Here is a 21,028-nt window from a genome sequence, read left to right as displayed (position 1 = left end):
ACAGGTCCCAGCTTTACCTGACAGCGTCGATCTGTCTGTCTGTCTGTCTGTCTGTCTCACTGTCTGTCTGTCTGTCTGTCTGACTGTCTGACTGTCTGTCTGTCTGTCTGTCTATCTAGCTATCCTAAAGTACTTAATGTCTCAAAAGTACTGGTTCTGCAGTGAAATGGCCCCTGTGGCTGATTATATTATATTATATTATATTATATTATATTATATCATAAATACTGATGCAATAATGTGTAAGTGGGAGTGGCCAGGGGGCTGTGAGATGATTAATGAGGTACAACAAAATAAAAACATAAATTCTGCCACAAAAATGTATATTCATTATTCTCTGATCTTGTTTGTTTTGTTTTGGGGGTTTTCTTTGTAAAATCATTGCTGGTTTGACCTTTACGGGCCGCAAACACTTATTTAAATTAAAGAAGTTTAGATTTGAAATCATTCAACTTTCAACAAATCTACAACTCTACACTTGAATTCAAAGACACTTGACACTTTGTAAAAGGTCTCAAAAAGTTTGGGGACCATTGGTTAAATCTTTAATACTAATAACACTTACTATTTGTATTTTAGCATCTCATCTGTGTTTTTAATCTGAAATGTACCTAGTAACTAGATGTTAAATAAATAAAAAGAGTAAAAAATACAATATTTCCCTCTGAAATATAGTGGAGTAGAAATATAAAGTAGCAGAAAATTGAAATACTCAGGTCGAGTTAAAGTACCTCAAAGTACTCCAGTAATTGTTACTTTATAGAGGCTGACTGACAGGCCATACACAGACGTTTTCCTTCTTCCATTGTAACTCACAAAGACATCAACAACCTATTAAAAATAATTTAAAAAAAAACTGAGAACAGGTGAAATTAGTAAGGGAATGGATAATAATATGGGTGGCATTTAAAGTTGTCCTGATTGAGATAATAATAACAGACAGTAATCAGTTCATGAAGGCCTGTATGTTACAGATTTACTTCATGTTTATATTTACTGAATAATCCTCCCAGAACCACCATCATCCACTGGACAGATAATTAAACTTAATCAATAAATACCTTACCTACCATTACATTAAATAAGTTTTAATAAGATTGATTTTGGTACAGAACAGTTTTTTACCCTCTAAATGATACAAATGTTGAAGATGATGTAATAGTGATAATAATACTAGTTGCTGAAGCTGTTTGGAAAGATGCATTAGCTCTAAATATTACTGACGTTATAAAGTCTTGAAAGTCTTTAAAGCCGATAATTTAAGGTAGCAGTAACCAGTTAATGCCACACGGTGGCACTGACGCTGCTCTTCATCTGTATACAGAGCGGAAGTGAAGCCAAACACCTTTTGATTTGGAGGAACATGATGATATGGTTTTATCTGAATATTATTGATCTCGTACTATCAATCAAAACACAGGAACATATGAATGTGCTTCGCTGTTGCCTTTAAACTAGTAACAGACCTTTAATGAGAACCTTTAATTTTAATTAAGAATAGCTGACTGGTACTAATAAATCGGATCAATAAAGCCAATACTACCACCACGTATTCTGTGCTCTATATTTAATAGAGGGCTTCATGTTAACTCACACTGCCTTTAACCAGTTATTTATTTATTTCTAAGTCATCTCCCTCATGAGGGGAAACCACTGAGGTCATGACCTGCTGGAGCTGTGACGTAATTCAGTCTAGCAGCTGAAATTATGCAACAGGCTGCCTGACAGAAGGTTTTTAATGTGAAGGGTAGCTTCAGTGATCCGTACACCTCCATGTGGATACACACACTGACTGTCTGAGAGTGGGCCACAGCTGGGAAGGAATGTAACTAAGTACATTTACTCAACAATATGAGAGTACTTTAACTTAATATTTCCATTTTACTTAATACTTCACTACAATTCATATATTAGTCTAGTTATTAATTCCACTACATTCATTTGACAGCTATATGTAATAAATTAAGATTATAAAACACGTGAGTTAATTAAATATGTTGCATTGTTATAGATTAAACTACCAGACAGTTTATAAAATAATACAAACTAGCTCCACTGTCACTGACTAAAACCGACTCACACATGAATGCATCAGTAATATTAATCTAATAATATAGCATAACTAATTTTTCTGCACTGAATATTTAGTTACTTACTGATACTTTGAGTATATTTTCGTTAATGCATGTTTTTACTTGCATTATTTTCTACAGTGGTGCTACTTTTACTTCAGTGATGGAAACTTCTTCCACCGGTGAGCCACAACATCTCATCCTCAAACACAAAGGTTGTAGCAGGAGGGCTGAAACATTTACTACAATTTAATTTGAATGTTTTTTTTACCAGGCTGACTTGAAAATAATACTCTCTCTGACCTCTTTGGGTCCTCTTTGTGTCCCCTTTTCAGCCCCTTTCTGTTTAGTTATCCGAAGGCTTTTATAGGGAAAGCTGACATTTAAAATCTGTTGAAATATCTTACAGACACTCAAAACTTTGCATGACCAGAACATATTTTAAGGAGTTACTGTCGCCAAATACTGAGAAATATGAATTAATTCAAACACACAATTAGGAAAATTGCAACTACCAACAAAATAAACATAGTTTTCCACAGTGAAAATATAAAGACTACACTTGTCTGACTTGTTACCCGTGTGACCTCAAGGAGGCGCGGCGTATCTAAAGCCTACAGACAGACACACAGTGTGTTAATGGCTGTGATCCCTGTTGCTTCTGATTCATTAATCCCTGTTAAAAGTTGTAATGGAGCCGCATGCTGAATGAAGGATTAACCATGTGCTACCTGCTGAGAGGGGCTTTTGGGGATGGAGTGGTCAAAACAGTATTAAAACTGATTTTCTTAGGTCGGCGGTTACGTCCAAGACTTTCTGAATTGCTGAAAGGAGATTAGACTATGTCCAGCTGAGTAAATCATGTAATCTGATAGTGTTGCTAAAATGAGGCTATGTCCTCCATTCAAGATCAGCCTGGGTTCAGTGTCCAAGACACACTCATTGTGTCTACGTACTTGCTAAGCAGAGTGCTTTTAAAGTTCACAGGATGAACACATCCAGACATGCACATTATCTGTAGCTGGTTAATTTTACTCTTATTTAAATATGTAGAGGACATTTTGGGAGTTAATCATTTTGGATGTTTAACCTCCATAAGTAAAGACTTATGGGGAAAATACCAAACAGAGACCTCTCTAGTGTCAGAAATAAACTTTTGATGAACTGCTGGACTAACATTTTAGACCCTAACTTATTCTCATATACTCAAATTATGTAGTCACACTTTCAATAAGAGTAATTAAAGCTGCAGGGAGAGAAAGCTCATGGAGGATTTCTGTGATGTTAAATGCCTGCAGCAGACAGAGAACTTAACTGTTCTGTTTTCCAAGTCACTGCTAATAAGAATTTCAGACCACACGTCAAATAGCCTCTTAATTGAAATGGTGTCTTAATATTTTTTATCCTGACGTGGATAGATAATGTTCCCTGGGGGCAGCAGCTCTTATGAAAATGGCTGAAGACTGATCAAAGCTGCCAAGTGGCCCTGTGACCTCAGAGTCTGCATACAGTCCATAACACAAAGTGACAGCATATTCTTAGATATCAGTGTGTCAGAGGTGGTGTTAAATGCACGCCGCTGCAGACACTGAAGATGTCAAATACAGTACTTAGTGTAGAGTTGTTTTGATACAATGGCAGCACTAAGACGAAGATTACAATCTGCTATTAGAAATGGAAAGGCCAGTACACACAAGTTGCCAGCAAGTGCACTATGTCCTGTCCTGTGTAGGGTACAATCACATGCATCTTAACAGCTGGCAAGATCATGTATCAGGAGGAATTACATTTATGACGCTGCTTAAAATACGCATCAACACAAGCCTAAAACTCAACTATGAACGCATCCAGGGGCCTTTTGCTGTAATAAATATCTAGAATATGGAATAATGTTTTTACACTTTGACAGATCTAGAGCATACTTGACTGCGATAGAAAATAAGGAACAGGTTTGTCATATTGCTCAATGGTCAGACAGCTCAAGGTTAAAGTCCTCAGTCACAACAGTTGGGGTTGGATGAGGCTTGGCAGGAGATGAAAGTATATTTAGAGGGTTGGAATAATCCACCTCACTGCAGGTAGCGCTGGTTCTTTCCTGCACAAAATCACTTGTGCAAACGTTCTACTGAACTATCAATATAATGTTAAACAACACGGGTAAAAGCTACTGACTTCCGGCGTATCACTTCTATGCAAGCATGCCTTGGCTGAAATATTGTCTGCAGGTCAACTTTCTCAGCTGATTTTGGCTTGCCACCAACTACAACCTGGGTGACCTCTGCAACTCTAAGTTTACGTTTGACACAAGAGGTTGCCAAACTGCTTCCTGAAGCAAGACTCTTGGTTACACTCTGGCTGTACTGATGGCTATACCCTTCATATATGACAGAACATTTCAAAACCAGGCAGGAGATTCATTCAGTAGGCTGTGTTTATTTCTCGTTTTCCAGTAAGGTTCCTGTGTTCAGGGAATGACATTCTGGTGAGGGGGCAAAACAAAACAGAAAAAAGCATGGGCCAAGAGAAGAGTGCATAACAGATTCCCCCAGTACAACTAGTAGAAAATACTAGTTGGTCCCTATAAATATAGCGCTGCATTTAAGTCCTTTCCAAAATGTACAAGATATGTTACAGTTGAACTTCACAACATGAACAGTGGACATACAAAACTATTTAAATGACTTTCTTAAGCTCATCATACAAGACAAGCACGAAGGCGCCACCCATGCCTCTGAGCACATTTGACCAGGCTCCCTTGAAGAAGGCCTTGGAGCCCTCATCACGTGCGATCTTCTTCCAGCAGTCAATGGTGCCGGTGTACATGATGTCAGCTGAGGGGGGAAAACAGAACAACAATGATGTCACACCTTTATTCTAGTAACACAGGAGCAAAAACAGGATGTTATACTTTGATTTATGTTGGGCTGTTGTTACCTCCTTTGCGTCCAGACTGCATCATCATACGACGACGGACGGTGTCGAAGGGATAGGACACAAGACCAGCGACGGCGGTCACAGACTGAGCGATCATCCAGCTGACAACAATGTGTGTGTTCTTTGGGTCTGGAAGCATGCCTGTGGGAAAAATATCGATTAGGAAAGTTAACTTGAGTCTTAAAGGAAAGGAAGTCCACTGAGACAAGATAGATCAAGCTTTAAAAACACCTGACAATGACTCACCCTTTGCGGTGTCGTAGACACCAAAGTAGGCAGCTCTGTAGATGATGATACCCTGTACTGAAACGCTGAAGCCCTGGTACAGACCCTTGATGCCATCAGACTTGGTGATCTTCACCAAGCAGTCTCCCAGGCCTTTAAACTCACGCCCCTGTCCGGCTTTGCCGACATCAGCAGCCAGACGTGTTCTGGCGAAGTCGAGGGGGTAGACAAAACAGAGAGACGTGGCTCCGGCGGCACCACCAGACGCCAGGTTACCTGCAAAGTATCTCCAGAACTGAGTATGCTTGTCCACACCGTCGAGGAAAACTTTCTTGTACTTGTCCTTGAAAGCAAAGTTGAGGGCCTGAGTGGGGAAGTATCGGATGACGTTGGCAAGGTTCCCTCTCCAGAATGAGAGGAAGCCCTGCTCTTTGGGGATACGGACGACACAGTCGACAATGCCCTTGTACTGCTTGTCGACTGAAATCTGTTTACTGGCATGTTGTACCTGTAATGAAAGCAGACACACGGCAGCGCATTAGAGACAATAAATTGAAGAAGGCAGGAGAAGCAGATCAAGCCTGAAATTTCTATTTGTTCAGTGTTATGGAGCATCTGTCTTTAATCTATTAACCTTCTAACGGGCATACTCAGTGAGGACACAAATTCCCATGATTCTCATGTGTCTGTCTGACAGACACATTTGTATCCATGTGCCAGAGTACAACTCTGATGGCATCAATTCAACAATTCACAGCCCCACCTCCTCCTCCTCCTGCTGCTTAGTGCAGGCTCAATGCAGCAGAGGAGTGCCATGGCGCAAACCTTGCTCTGACCTTGCCTGCTTGTTGCCAAGCCAAACTTAAGTCCTGTCATGGGAGATGAGTACTTTTGAAGCCCAAACTCATAGTAGATAGCCATGCCTGCCTTTTATAACACTGGGCAAGGCTGCAGCTTGCTGGCCGGTGCATTACGTAACAGGTCTGATGCCCCTCGATTGTGCTCATTCATCTGTTCCTACACCAATCTCTGACAGAGTTGCTCTAACTCACTATGTTTCCACTCCACTTTCTACTCTTTAACAATGCAGCATCTTTACATTATTCCCACAATCACAACATCTAATCACATCTAGTTAAATGCACCCTCCATCGTTTAGAAGTCACTAAAACATCAGCAAGAAAATGCTGCAAACTAACAGCCGCAGTTGTGCGTCGCAGACCCGAGCAGGAAGCATCTAATTAACAGATGTGTCTAATTAAAGTGCCATCAGGAATGACGCTTACCTGGAGGAGAAGCTTGACTCTCTCGATGGGGGCTACAGCTGTTTTGGAGATGGCAGCGGCAATACCACCAGCCAGGAAATCCTTGGCGAAGGAAATAGCTGTCTCATTCATCTTCAGATGTTATCAGACCAGCGTCCCGCTTACTTTAGTCGGTGGGGTTTGCCTGTGGAGTTGAAATGGCCGACTCCTATCTGGAAGAGAGGGGATTTAAGAAGAACCCCGTGAACTTCGACTCTCGCGTCTCATTGGTCGGCTGTGGGACTGGCGGGCGGGGCCAACAGATGTCCTTTGATTCAGATTTGGTGCGCTCCATCATCACTCAAGTACATCATGGCAACAAGTGTCCGAGAAGAAGGAAAGTTCACTGAATAAGTTGTTTATATATTCAGGTTGAATCGGTCTCAGCAGAGCTTAGACTGCTGTTAAAGTAAGTTTTGGATCAGTTGGATTAAGGGTGTATCAGATGCCACATTTAAAGCACCTGAGGCCTAAAGGCTATGGTGGGTAAAGGTCATCCCATCTGTTAATATCCTTCGGCTGTCACTCAGTTTCCCACAGTATGGAAAAAGAGGAGGATGACTGAATCAGCTGACTGATGCCATGCAAACCCAGTGCCAGCAGATACAAGTCTTACCATAAGTGTTGCCTGTTATCACAAATTGCCACTTGACGCAAGAATATTCATTGGAAACAAGTTGTGTTTATCCTACAGGACAAAGTTGAGTCATTGACTGAAGTAAGTTAGCCTCAGCAATGTGGTTTCATCTGCAGACTCAGGCTGTCTGCGGTGGGCAGAACAGTTAGCAGGAAGTTGTAATGCAGTTATGGTTAAACAGTTCTTTACTCTGGTTAAGATTATTATGTGACTTGTGATTTAAAGTATAACCACTACACCTCTGTAATAAAAAAAACTATTAACTATTTAGGGGCAAATACGTAGAGACCAACTCATTTTTTAGCCTTTGGGGCAGCCTCTGGCACTGTATCACTCCACTGGAAGGGCACACTAGAGGGCACTTAATCACATTTTCTTACACATTGGCCCACTGTAGAGGGCGCTTTATCATGTTTTATCTACCATAGCGGCATCCAAGAGGGAACCTTTGCTGTGATTTCCCCCCCAACATGGGAGAACTAGTGGACCACTAGAGCCACCATAGTGTCCACTAATGGCCTGAAGGTTAGGTCAATAAATACAGAATATAATCTATGTAGTCCACATTTACAAAAACATACAAAATAAATAAATAAAAATAAAATAAAAATGGGTCAGTGAAATTTTAATGTTCTAAGCACATTTTCTTCCATCACAATCCATGTTAGCACTTGTATATGATTGTCCATAACCAGACTTATGAAACATCACAATTTAACATTCATTGTACAATAAAAACACATTCTATACAAGTTAAGTAAAACAGCATTCGCAGCTATTTGAATAAACTATGGCCCTATTTGATGTCAATGACACAAGTACTGACATAAGCCTCAAAATAAATAGTGAATGCTCAAGGCACATAATATTTTTGTTAAAAAAAAGAGTCATGGAAAGACATTGTGGGTGAGTGAACAATTCATAAACGAATAATACTGTCAGATAAAATAACAACTTTGTGTGAAAGAGGTAGACCATTGCCGACGGGACATAATGTTAATAACTTGTATGAAGACATGAAACCTGAATGTTATGTAATTATTACAGACACAAGACTCTGAAGTATTTTAGGCCGGCAAATAACTCGCTTTGCTGGTCAAGTGTGGTCAGCAGTCAATATTCATCCACAAAGTGAAGTTTCACCAGCGGTTTCCAAAAGACGACTCCCCTGATCCAAAGTTCCTGTTTTTCAAGTAGCGCTTCGCCTCTTCCAGCTCGTACGGCCCGAGGCTCTGGTCCACCCCCGGCGCAAGTCTGTAGCTCAGAGGTGAGACGATGTACCCGTTGCGGTAAAGGCAAACCTGCTTACACATCTCAAAGCAGGTGAAAAGAAGGCCAAAGTACGGGATAATCTGTGGATGACAAGAGGTTGAGATCAGTGTATTCCTCCACTTTTATTCACTGACCTCAATCATGATTAAAAGCCTTAATCCACACAGAGAACATTGTTGTCTGGTTTGCCTAAAGTGTGCTTTATTTGTTTTCTACTACTTGTTACTTTATTTTCATTCAGCTGCTCAAAACAAGAGCTTTCCATTTGTAAAACAACATACAACGATCATGACATTTGCAGCTGAAATAGGAGAGTGGAGCATGCTGTTCCAGAGACAGACTGCTCACCTTGCTTGTGATATTCACACTATGAATTACACACTGAACATTGCTTTCCATGCCTTGCCCCCACTTCCTCACTCTCCCTTTCACGTAGGCTGTGGGGCACAATTCTCCAACTGTCGTAAAGTCACTCATGTTCCCAAGCTCGTGCACTCTCACTTTTATGTAACACGAGTACACCCGTACTCCATCCTTATGATGGATAGAGAGAACAGTGTGGCTGAGATAATGATGAATTAATATATAAGTGAACTGTACCTTTATTGTGTTGGCAGTGAGGCCGTTCCACAGTGAGAGGACGCCCTTGTTTTTCACAACCTGTATGAAACAGTCAATCATTCCACTGAAATGGACATCGACTCCACCAAGATGAGGCAGACGGGCACTCTGCGCCTGATAAAAGATTGAAAGTGAAAATAAACAGCAGTGAATCAGCAGCGTGTCATGATGTGTCTGTAAAGTAATAACCAGAAAGGTGACGCATGACAAGACAGGACAATATCAGCAGCGCTTTGCTAATAAGCAGCGCAGTGAGGGAAAGCTGACACTCCTGCTCTATTTAGGACTGTTCTGTGATCACTGGGTGCCTTATTAACTCTGATATCTGCCAAATCTACTGATTTCATCAACTTCTCTTTTGAACTTTTATACAAATTAACCTGCACGTTTCTTTTCTTTATACCCCTTAAGTATATTAAAGCTCATGAGACTCAGTCACACTGCGTCCTGTGCTCTTTTGTTACCCACACTGACAACTATGCAGGCTGACTGTCATGTGACAGAGGAAATGTATCAAAAGTTTCATAGTTCCCAAAGGGAACACGCAGCCTTAAGGTCATAAGACTATTCAAACAGCTTCATTTGTAGAGGAAACATCAAGCTAGCCCGTGAGTTAAACAATACTTAGCTTAAATCATTACCCTAAGCTCCTGCAAACATCCTCAGCTGTTTCCCAACCATCCATTCTCTGACTTCAATGTTTAACTCTGAGACAGAGACAAGAGCTGAATCCCTAAATTAAATAATTATGTGACATTGTTCTTTATTGTAAGGTGAATTGGTTGTGATGGTTTGATGGACTACAGACACACACACACACACACACACACACACACACACACACACACACACACACACACACACACACACACACACACACACACACACACACACACACTCCGTTCGCCTACTGTCTGATACGTCTATCTTTAGAGAACTTATCTATAGCTTCTGCATACCCGGGACACATTCACATTCCCAGCTGCTGTTGAACCTTGTGGTAGCTATTAATAGGCTGATAAAATCAAATGTAATATTCTGTCCTTTGAAGCGCCATTGTTCTCCATGTGTCCTTCCTAACATGCAGAAAGTATCTCAAACATAATTTAAGGTAAATGTGCTGCAGACCAATGTGCTTTCTTATGACAAAGGTGTTTTCATAATGTCCTGACTCTATAAATAGCCATAGGTTCAATCATTTTAAAGGTCAATAAGAAAAACTAAGAGTGGTCTTTAAATACTTAAACTTTCTATGTTCCCAAACAGAGACCAAGTGAGGTTAAACCTAATTTGGGTAGACTCCCACTGCCCCCTTATGGATAAAAGGTGGTAATGCAGCGAATATACAGAACCTACTACACTGTAAACTTTTTCTTTTTACACCAAGTTTAACTGGAGGTGATTTTTAATGGATTTAACCTAATCTCCCTTTAAAAGTACATTAAAATTACTAACTTAGCTGGCAAATTATTAGACCAGTGGACTTAGTTAAACACTGATGTTTGCTGTACTTCTCACTTCTCCTGAAACCATAACCTGCATACAGAAAGGGAAGTGCTCTTGTGGTAAATTACCTGCATCTTCCGCTTTACAGTTTCAAAAGGGTAGGAGAGGGTTTGGGCCACTGCCGCTGTCAGACAGCCATTAATGAAGTTCTGGAGGGGAGTGAAACGAAAAGGAGGCTCCTGCCACAGCTTGTCCAAGTTCATGTAGACTGCATAGCACCCGATGGAAAAGGGAAAAGCACCTGTAGACAAGTGAACATGTAGAGTTACAGTTAAACTTATCATTAATGAACTTTGGAGAGCAAAAAATGTATTCTGTAGAATGAACATCATCATTTCTTTGAATCAGTCAGCTCATGTAAATACTAACTTGCTCAGTGTAATAAGTGAAAAGCATTAATGTCTAATATCTTAACACCACCCATTAGAAATTAATTAGTTTGTATGAATATGCAAACGCACCCAGGAAAGTGAGAGAAAAGCCCCTGTAGAGAGCGAGCAGTCCTTCGCTCCTGTAGATCTTTGAGAGAGTGTGAGCTACGCCAATGTACGTGGGCTGTCTGCAGTTTTGAACGATGAGTCTGGTTTCTGCCACCTCCAGAGGGTACGTGGTCAGGGCGGCAGCAACACCCGCCAGTCCACCGGCCAATATGGCTCTCCACTGAGAGATGAAGCCCACTTCGTCCATGTGAAGGTGGACTATCCTGGACACAGAGGATGGCAAAATGAATAACATTTAATTGTCTTTTTTCTGGTTTTACATTATAAAGCTAAAACAAAAAGGTGGTTCAAGCTTTTCAAATGTGAGAATTTGCTGCTTTATTTTGTATATTATTATATATTTGTAAATAAGTTGTTTTATTTGACCAAAAGTCCAAAACCAAAAAGGATTTAATTTACAATTATATATATAAAAAAGGGGAACAAATGCTCACAGAGGCAGAATATTTAGATTCTTTTCTCAGTAAATGACTTTTGATAAAGTAACAATTGATTTTATGTCTCTTAAATGACTAATTGTTTCAGCCTTGAATTGAATATCTTTGAGTTTGGTACTGTTGGTTGGAGGGAACAAGACATTTTAAGATGTCACCTTGGGTTCAAGAAAATTGGGATGGGCATTTATCACCATTTCTAAGCATTTTATCTGTAAAATGATTAATGAATTATTAAAAACATATATTTCATCACCAACAAACCACACAGTATAGTCAATAATCCCAATAATTATTAGTTGCAGCCCTAGTTCCGTGTATAGATAAGCAGGTTCTTTATTGATAATACCTCCATGATTACTCTTTTGTGTTCTTTATATGTGCAACTTAATAAACATTAACTATGTCAGAACATTTTCAAGGTCGTGTTTAAGTCATCTACACTTAAGGAGCAAATGAATAACTCAGGCCATGTGTGAGTGAAGAGGTCATAAAGGGACACGGTGTACAGTACAGGACAGTGGTTTGTGGTGTTTACACACACATACGTGTCCTGAAGCATGAGAGGCTGCTGCAGCCTACAGACAGTAGATACTGTATTTATGACTGCACATTGGATTACTGTTGTCATGGCTGAGGCTCCTCTCTGCCCTGTGTGTTTATGTCTCAGACATGCTGCCTGTGTGTTTTGCCCTGCAGTAACCCAGCAGCAGGTTCATCTGTGTGCCCTGAGTTCAGCCTCACAGGCAGTACCTCCCCTCAGGAGTACAGGTTGACGACACAATCATACATAATCTACGTATAAACATACTTTTATTTATATGTTAGGCCTGCAACTAACTAATTACATTAATGTATAATTTTTACTGTTTAAACAATAATAATTTCTTTAATAGAATGTCAGAAAACTGTAAATAAATAAATAAATAATGGCCATCACAGCTTAAGAGCTCAGAGCGTAAGTTGTTCAGCATGTTCAGCTTTTTTGTCAAATCTACACTCCAGAATCAAAGGTTATTCCATTTACTATCATATAAGTCAGAGAAAACTGTCAATTATTTACGTTTGGGAAGCTGGAACTGGCATCTTTATGCTTTAAAAAATTACTTAAATGGTTGGGCTATTATCAGATTTAGAGGAAAAACTACTGGAAAAAATAAAAATATCCAACCTAATCATTCATGTCACTTCAGAAGCAAGAAACAACCAGCAATGAACTGTTGGTTTTCTTTGACTTTTTCAATAGTAAATGAAATATCTTTGCGTTTTGGGCAAAAGAAGACATCTGGGGCTTAAACTAAACTAACTATCTGATCAAATCAGAAAGCTAATTGGCAGATCAATCAGCAATGACAATAATAGTTATTGGCCTTAAATAATTACCTGGAACGAATAACACATAATGTATTGTGCTCTGGGAACACAGACTACCTGTGGGCCAACACTCAGGGCGAAGACTACCTGTGGGCCAACACTCAGGGCGAAGACTACCTGTGGGCCAACACTCAGGGCGAAGACTACCTGTGGGCCAACACTCAGGGCGAAGACTACCTGTGGGCCAACACTCAGGGCGAAGACTACCTGTGGGCCAACACTCAGGGCGAAGACTACCTGTGGGACAACACTCAGGGCGAAGACTACCTGCGGGACAACACTCAGGGCGAAGACTACCTGCGGGACAACACTCAGGGCGAAGACAACACCTGTCACTTTAAAAATCGACTGAGCAAATCCAGCCTTCTGATTGGCTGACAAAAGAAGGTGCGGTGACACGTAAAACAGGAAGTACATGTTTAGCTAGAAGTAAACAGACGGTTTCAACGACTCCCTTTTCTTTATAAATCATAATAAACAACTTTAAATGAACGTTGTGATCACGTTGTCCTTTCCCTCTAAGTTAATATGTATTTATATCGATATATTTCACACTGTTCACCACACAAACTTGATATGTCAACGTCAGCTGACCGAGTTGGCTAACAAGCTAATTTAGCATAAACTCTGGGTCAAAGTCAGATGGAAACAACCACAAGAGTTGTTTTACTGAGCCCAAACAATGTGAGACTGTAACAACAGGTCAGATGTACCTACTTCCTGTATGTTGTGAGGTGAACTGCGGTGTAAGGGAACAACCGCAGACAAGAGGCGAGATTTCCTTTCCAAAATCCTCGAAGTCCCTCATTCTGGTAGATGAGCAGGAAACTCTGCCAGAAACCGCTCTTACAGTGAAAAGTCCCCACCTGACTTTTAATTTTAACCACCTCCAAAGGCGACGTGGCTGTTTTACTGAAAAACCCGGCGAAACCGACACACATGAAGCTCTGAGACCTCGTCAGTCTGTCGTCCTTTTTCACTGAGGCCATCACTTACTGGGCCCTCCGCTGAGCTGTCTGCTTCCTGCGATGATTTCAGTTTTCTCCGAGGGACAGGAAAGGATTTGTTTTTGCAGGTTAGACATCTAAATATAGAGGACGAGGAGGTATCCGTCTCCCGTCCTGGCCAGCGGTGTTATGTGACAGTGCTGGAGGTGAGCTGGACTGACTGCTCAGTGAGACTAGAGGGCGCTCTTTGACCTGGTTTCAAAGCTCAGTACAGTGTGTTCAGATGTGTCCTTAACCACACCCTTTATTCAAGTAGGAACATATATTTATCCTATACTATACTATATTGCTGTATTATAGCCTAATGTTAAACTATATTACTACATTACACTTTTTATATTATATTCTATATCCCATTCTATATTTTATTACACTATATATCTTACAGATACTTTACTTTGCTGACTTTGCAGCTACTAATCACACCATTATGTCACATATATATGTTATATATATATATTTATTGCCTTGTAATTTTGAGTTTAATTGTTTTTGTATAGTTTTTGTTACTCCTATCTTATAATAATATACCCTTATAAGTATTCGAAGTATTAACAGCAACATATAAAACTACTCATGCAGAAGGGCCCTAACCACAGTATTATATTAATATGCATAATTAACATTAATATATTATGCTAATGTATATTATTACTGATCCATTAATATGTAAGCAACACTTTAATCTTGTAGGTGGATGAACAGGAGCTAATTTTAAGTTTAAAATTAATTTATATATTATTGAGTTGTTTATTTCATCCTGTTATCATAAATAATTTAATGAAGCACAGTTACAAGTAGAGTGTTTACTTCTCAACTATAGTGCAGTAGAAGTATTAAGTGGCATAAAATAGAATTAATTAAAATCCAATTACCTTAAGTTGTAGTTAAGTCCAGTATTTAGGTAAATGTACGTAGTTACTTTCCACTACTGCCTTTAAATAAAGTCACATAATACATAACCAAAACCTGATTTATAAATGTGTATAACAACTTTTAAACTTTTCACTTAAGATGAGTATTTCCTTTGTGCAAATAGTATTAATTAAGATCCATTTTCAACTGTTTAAAGGTGTATTATAGTTTAAGTACTTGCAGTTTTGTATTTTGACTTTTCTTTCTGTACATTCATTTGTTATCAACCTGGGGCACGCCGAGTATCAGTGCCATAGTGTAAAAGAGGTTGTCAAACCTGCAGTTAAGTCAAGTCAGTATCATTACTGGGTCACAGACATCTCACTGAAAGATTTATCAGTTTTGTCATGGTATTTTACTTACTTTATTTTGGTATTTCACTGAATACAGTTGTAGAAATTATACATTGAGTGTTTCCATTTTTATTTCAAGAAAAGATTGTACTTTTTACCTTAATGTATTCAGAAACCTGATGACTGTAACACTATATGGATTTGTTTCACCAGAAACCACACCCAAAAAACTTTGTGTTTAAGGTCACAACGGCATAAATGCATTGTGGGTGGAGAGATAGCAGTGGAGGAACTGAAACTTGTGGTCAGTGCAGTGAATATATTATCTTTGCTGCTGAATTTATTCCAGGAAATAAGACAAAAATAACAGTGAAGTAGTTTGAATGGTTGAATCAAACCATTCTTCATACTTTTTATATTTTCAGCTGATCTCTTGAGGAACCACTTTGGGAACCACACAACATTGGTGGGGTGACTTTGTCTCAATAGGTGGCGCAATACTCCTACTTTTTGATTTGTCTTTATGGCAGCTGGGGGTGAAACAACAGGTAGAGGTAAGATTTGGGTTATAAACTGCCCAACTGCAAGAACACAAGTATGTTTTTGAAAGCTAAGTAACAGTAAAAATAACAATTTTTCTTTCAGATTTTCATGTATTTATTATTTATCAAAGGAGAGGTTTTGGTGGTTTAAAGCAAACATTATTGTGATATCTTCTTTTCTTTGTTTTTGTTTTGACATCTGCAGTGACACTGTCAACATGTTTCCAGGTAATTCATTATATTTTCTTTATTATACCAAGAAGATCATTCAGGTCTGATTTACTGTACAACAACACTGGACGAGCTAAAGAGCAGCTTCAGCAACAGACTCATTCAACCCTGCTGCTCTAAGGAACGATACAGAAAATCCTTCCCCCCCACTGTTATAAGACTCTATAACTCATCTGCCTCTGTCGGATCCACAATTACAGAACTGGACTAAATCTACTTGTGGAACATATACTTCATATCATATGTGATATGTGTTAATATAAACCATGTTGATATTATATATCATATTTATACAATATATTATTATTATATTAATAAAATTATATTATTATAATAATAATAATAATTATTATTATATAACAATAATAATAATATATTATTTATTGTATGTATATCTTCTTGTATAGTCAAGTATACATATGCTATATATCATATCATATCTCGTGTATATATATGTGTGTGTACATATTATATATACATATATATATATATATATATATATATATATATAATACATATATATATATATATAATACATATTATATTATTATACATTTTATTATCTATCTATCTATCTATCTATCTATCTATCTATCTATCTATCTATCTATCTATCTATCTATCTATCTATCTATCTATCTGTATAACTGTATACATCAGCAGGCATTTGGTGTCTTTTTTCAGCACCATGTTTGTTTTCTCCTTGTCTTGGCTTGCCAGGAGCGCCTCCCTCCCCTGCTGGGCTGACAACCACAGATGCATGCGTGGAGCCCACTTTCTGTCTGCGGCTGGACCACTTGGCTCCTTCACAAAGGCTTTCTGGAATAACAGAGCCAACCAGAGGAAATGACAGCATGATCACAAGAGGTTTCCCTCACTCCCTCTAAAGCTGCCTACTGGGGGTCGAAAAGGGTGTGTGTCATTGGGATACTGGCAGAGGTGAAAGCTAATTTTGATGCAGTGGAAATAACTGCAGTAATAGTTCAGAAACAAGTGCAGAACTTATTGCTGCCCTGAGATGTGCAGACACTGAAGTTATAGTTCATATTAGCTATTCAGGCAACCAAGCCACGCTTTTAAAGTTCAGGGTTATTTGAATCCAGCATATCAATGCAATTGTGAAACCCAGGGTGATAGGCTGGTAGGAGGAAATGGAGTAATTTACTTCAAAACTGTGCACCAGCTGAAGAATTTAGAAGTAGAAATATATTTTCTTGCTCTCCAGAGCAATAAAAGACACCACTTTGTAAATGTTTTGAAAACCCTTTGATCTCACTGTCATATATGTGTGGTTTGTAATGCATGAGATACTGGGATGTGTTTCTAGTACGATAAGTGGTGTGATGTGGCTGTATCTTATCAATTAATGCTTCAGCAATCAAACAGGACACCACCAAGAATCTGCTGCCACTCTGTCTCCTCTGCTGTCCTTCCTCTGGCCCTCGCATTGCCTTTAACCCAACAGTATTTCTATAGAATACACATAGAGCACTGCCTCCTTCCTGTATGTATATCCCCCTCCCGAATGAGTGCTTCCTCCATGCAGCAAAGTAGTGCGGGAGCAGCCTGTATGCCTTTGTGTCTCTGGGACTGGCACGTAGCAGTAGGTGCAGGCTGGCTGAGGCATTGTCATTCTCTGGATGTCATATGCAAGTCAACCCTTGATCTCCCACTTTGAAGTGCATTGCTGCAGGACCCGAGAGAGCAGCCTGTGTGTATCTGACTTGAGCCCACAGGAGTCAGCAGAGGGCGCCTGATACCAGGGAGGCTGCACTGAGACCTGGGTCGCTGTCATCCTCACAGACTGGTGCAATAAAATTCTCACCTCATTATCTGAGACAGTCACATCACAGGCTTGTGTTGGCAGGGGAGGGGAAAGGGAAGAAAGGGGTGGGGGTGGGGAACAGGCTAGGATGGGTGACACCAAAGTCTGTCTGTATGTCTTTTTTTTTAAGGGTCGGGGGTGCGGTGGTGAGAAAAATCAGGCATAAGTACAATTCACTGGGGCACCATGTCGACACCTCTACCAACAAGGCTCAGGCCAACTGCCGCACTCCCCGGCTCACTTAACAGGAATGGGAGACTTGTTATGCATAGGAGCCTAATTCTGAATTAATGGTTGCTGTGATGGGTTAACCTGTGAAAGGTTGTCAAGGTTTGTTAGAAAGAGTAAATGCAGTTTTGCACCTCATTACTGGGAACAGTCTTTATTACAACAAACACTAAAACTACATTAATCTGTATAAATTGTAAAATATGCTGTAAATGTGTGTAGCCTTAGGGAATTCATTTGTGATGACCCTATTTGCGGTGACATTTTCAAATTAAAAGAACAGCTGGGGATTACCAAATCAGACACATTTTTGATTTTAAAACACAATTTAATTTGGAATTTGTGGAAAAATGTCATATTGTTTTGTGTGATTTCTATTTGCCTTGTAAAGCTTTAACAAGGAATGATGCATTACCTATTTAGTCAGGATGTAGATGACCAGGAGGCCCATTGTCTGTAAGGATGCAGAGGAGAACTTCTGGCAGCTGGTGCCCCCTTATCTTCCCATGTACAACCAATAAATCAATATCAAATCTAAGGAACAGGAAGCCAGATGGCCTTCCCACAACCCACAAGGGCCAGGGTGCTCTCAGGGCCTCCTCGGCTACTGTACCACCGGTGCATGCAGCAGTCCTTTGAAGACATACACATTCAACAAGCAGCTCAATGAATGACTAAAGGGAACAAATAAGCTGTTACGACTCTGCTCAAATCAGTGTTTGTGTTTCCATCCACATCAAAGGCCTCAGTCTGTTTGATATGCAGCCCCCACACCTTGATCCGAGCCATGTACAGGTAGAGGGGAGGAGCAGCCCATTGAGAAGAGAGAGGGTCATGTGGCTGCTGCTTCTCTCAGCCCTGGCTCGAGGGTAGTTGACCCAGACGAAGGGTCTGGTGGTGTCTCTTGTTCCCCAGGGAGCTATTGCTCCTTACACCCATCACTAGACACATTATTTATTGGGTGGCCTATTGATTACATGCTTTTAAGGAATATTCACAGGAATGTGGAGCAGTAATTACAAAATAGAAAACGTCTTGCATTTAAAGATTAAAGTTAGTACAACATTAACTGAAGTGGAGAGTTGTGTAGTAACTGATGGCTGGCTGGGAGTAAGGCCAGTGAGGTCTGTTGCCTAAATACATCCCGCCAGACTCATCTTGATTTCTGTGTAGGCCAGGGGTCAGGTTAAACAGTAGTTTGATTGAATGGCTGTTCACAGGCCAGTGTGAAATGCCAGCTCTATTGCAATGTGGGAGTGGGAAGGAGGGGGTTTCTCTGGCCTTTGTGTGGCCCGCGGTCTTAGAGCACGGACCCCATTGTTAGAGGCTGACCAGCCAGCCCCTCAGACTCTCCTTTGCCCTGCTTTGTCTCGAGCAGCGTGACCATTTCCTTCATCCAGGTCAGGGCAGGGTCGTGACTTTGGACACCAGTCTTCCCTGTCTGTCTGCTCAGCCTGCGTACTCATAAATGCATACAATGCGGAGACAGATGCACTGTTGTCACAGGTCAGGGTTAAAAATGTGATTGTGTCAGACCAGGTTTCAGCCTTTTTTTAACTAAGAGGATGCAGCAAAAACATCAGGTGCAATGAAACCAAAACGATACCTACAGCATTAACATGTTTAAATGACATGGTTGTTTTCTTCTTAAATTGATACATCTCACTTGTGTCTTTGTGAGTGTGTAAAACACAGTACCACAGAGTGGAGATAACCTCTTTACTGCCCTGAAGTGTCCAAGTTATGCAACTGTGGAGGTTTAGAAAGGTGGACAGTACCCTCCTTCTGTCCTGAGGCTGGACCTGCCTTATCATGGCCTGGTCATCATGGTGATAAGAAGAGGAAAGGCCAAAGGGCCATAAGAAACAGTGTGCATGGTCCAGGTCAACAGTGTGAGGAGGCTGAACTCAAAGGGGAGGGAAGGCGAACAAGAATATTATCTGATAAGAATCACCAAGGTCTTTTGATCTCAGAGGGGCTGATCCTGGGCTACAGGGTATCATGCTGGGTGGACGAGCAGAACGACACGGCAGGTACAAACAAGCGAGCCCTTGAAGATGGGGCTAAGCATATTTACACAGGGAAGACTGGAAAGACTCTCCTGATGCGCACACACACACACACACACACACACACACACACACACACACACACACACACACACACACACACACACACACACACACACACACACACACAAACATACAAGCTTGTTGTCCTCAGGATTTCACACTATAGTAGCATTCCTAACATGTTCAGGTATACTATTTTAACCAGAAAGCACAAATAGTGCCTAATTTTCTGATAAAATTAAGTGACCAGCCAATTTCTGGATAATAATATAATAAAAACAGACAACTGTTTTATGATGCAGAAGATTTTAAGATATGCCATGATCAGGTAATACATCCAAACCCCACAACTGAGCCCAGTGAAGAGAAGCTTGAATGTCACAGTGTGGTCTGAGGGGTTTCTTCTCATAAGTCACTGATTAAAAGCCGTCATGTGGAGGCCAGACAGGACCTGGGGCAGCAGTGCAAGCTGTGGCCTGGACCAAATGCCTCGCTGTCTTGCCCAGGGCAAGATGGAGGAGGGATTTTCTTTGCCTGGAGTGGCCAGAGGGGGGGTTAGCAAGCTGCTGCTGACTTAAAGTGTCCTTGGTTTCCCCATAGCAACAGTTAAAAACAAAAGAGCAGATACACATGTAGTTGTAACTAAATCCTTTCTCTTGTTTATAGAACGAGGCCCAGTGATGTGTAGGAGTTTAAAGTTAAAGGAGCAGTTTTGTTTTAATCGTTGAGAAATTCCAAAAGACCAACACTAACATATATATACAGTAGCTTATTCATCTGTGCCATAGACTTGCATTGTTGTGCATAAACACATAAATGTTGCACTGTTCATAATAATGAATGTGGACACTAAAGTTTCTTTAGAGTCGATCCAACATACACCTTCCTGCTCCAGTAAACACTCACCAGAACACCAAATGTTTATTAACTGAAAAAAGTCCCCAATAAATGCACAATTTACTCCTGTTTGAGTTCACAGGAGTTTAATGTTCGATATTAACTACATTGCCCATTTATTTTGAGAAATTATTTAGCC

At 40.2% G+C, this 21,028-nt stretch overlaps 2 protein-coding genes and 1 long non-coding RNA gene across 3 annotated transcripts; 1 reads left to right on the top strand and 2 right to left on the bottom strand.

Annotated features, from left to right (window-relative positions):
• Positions 1-4,485: 4,485 nt before the first annotated feature.
• Positions 4,486-6,722, bottom strand: slc25a5 (solute carrier family 25 member 5). The gene is made up of 4 exons (XM_051420600.1): positions 6,518-6,722; positions 5,253-5,739; positions 5,007-5,147; positions 4,486-4,903 (listed from the first exon to the last, which is right to left on the bottom strand). Exons 1-4 carry the CDS (start codon positions 6,626-6,628, stop codon positions 4,746-4,748), a joined length of 897 nt encoding a protein of 298 aa, XP_051276560.1. The 5' UTR covers positions 6,629-6,722; the 3' UTR covers positions 4,486-4,745.
• A 1,054-nt stretch (positions 6,723-7,776) lies between these two features.
• On the bottom strand, positions 7,777-14,070 carry slc25a43 (solute carrier family 25 member 43). The gene is made up of 5 exons (XM_051420598.1): positions 13,597-14,070; positions 11,033-11,274; positions 10,640-10,812; positions 9,045-9,179; positions 7,777-8,524 (listed from the first exon to the last, which is right to left on the bottom strand). Exons 1-5 carry the CDS (start codon positions 13,866-13,868, stop codon positions 8,312-8,314), a joined length of 1,035 nt encoding a protein of 344 aa, XP_051276558.1. The 5' UTR covers positions 13,869-14,070; the 3' UTR covers positions 7,777-8,311.
• Positions 14,071-15,426: 1,356 nt separating this feature from the next.
• Positions 15,427-17,129, top strand: LOC127374744 (uncharacterized). The gene is made up of 3 exons (XR_007887256.1): positions 15,427-15,648; positions 15,842-15,864; positions 16,588-17,129. It is a non-coding gene; the product is annotated as an uncharacterized LOC127374744 (long non-coding RNA).
• Positions 17,130-21,028: the final 3,899 nt, after the last annotated feature.

This window comes from Dicentrarchus labrax, unplaced genomic scaffold (assembly GCF_905237075.1).
Source record: "Dicentrarchus labrax unplaced genomic scaffold, dlabrax2021, whole genome shotgun sequence".
NCBI classification, from domain to species: Eukaryota; Metazoa; Chordata; class Actinopteri; family Moronidae; genus Dicentrarchus; species Dicentrarchus labrax.
Note: the sequence above shows the minus strand (reverse complement) of the source record. Positions and strands in the feature narration are given on the sequence as shown.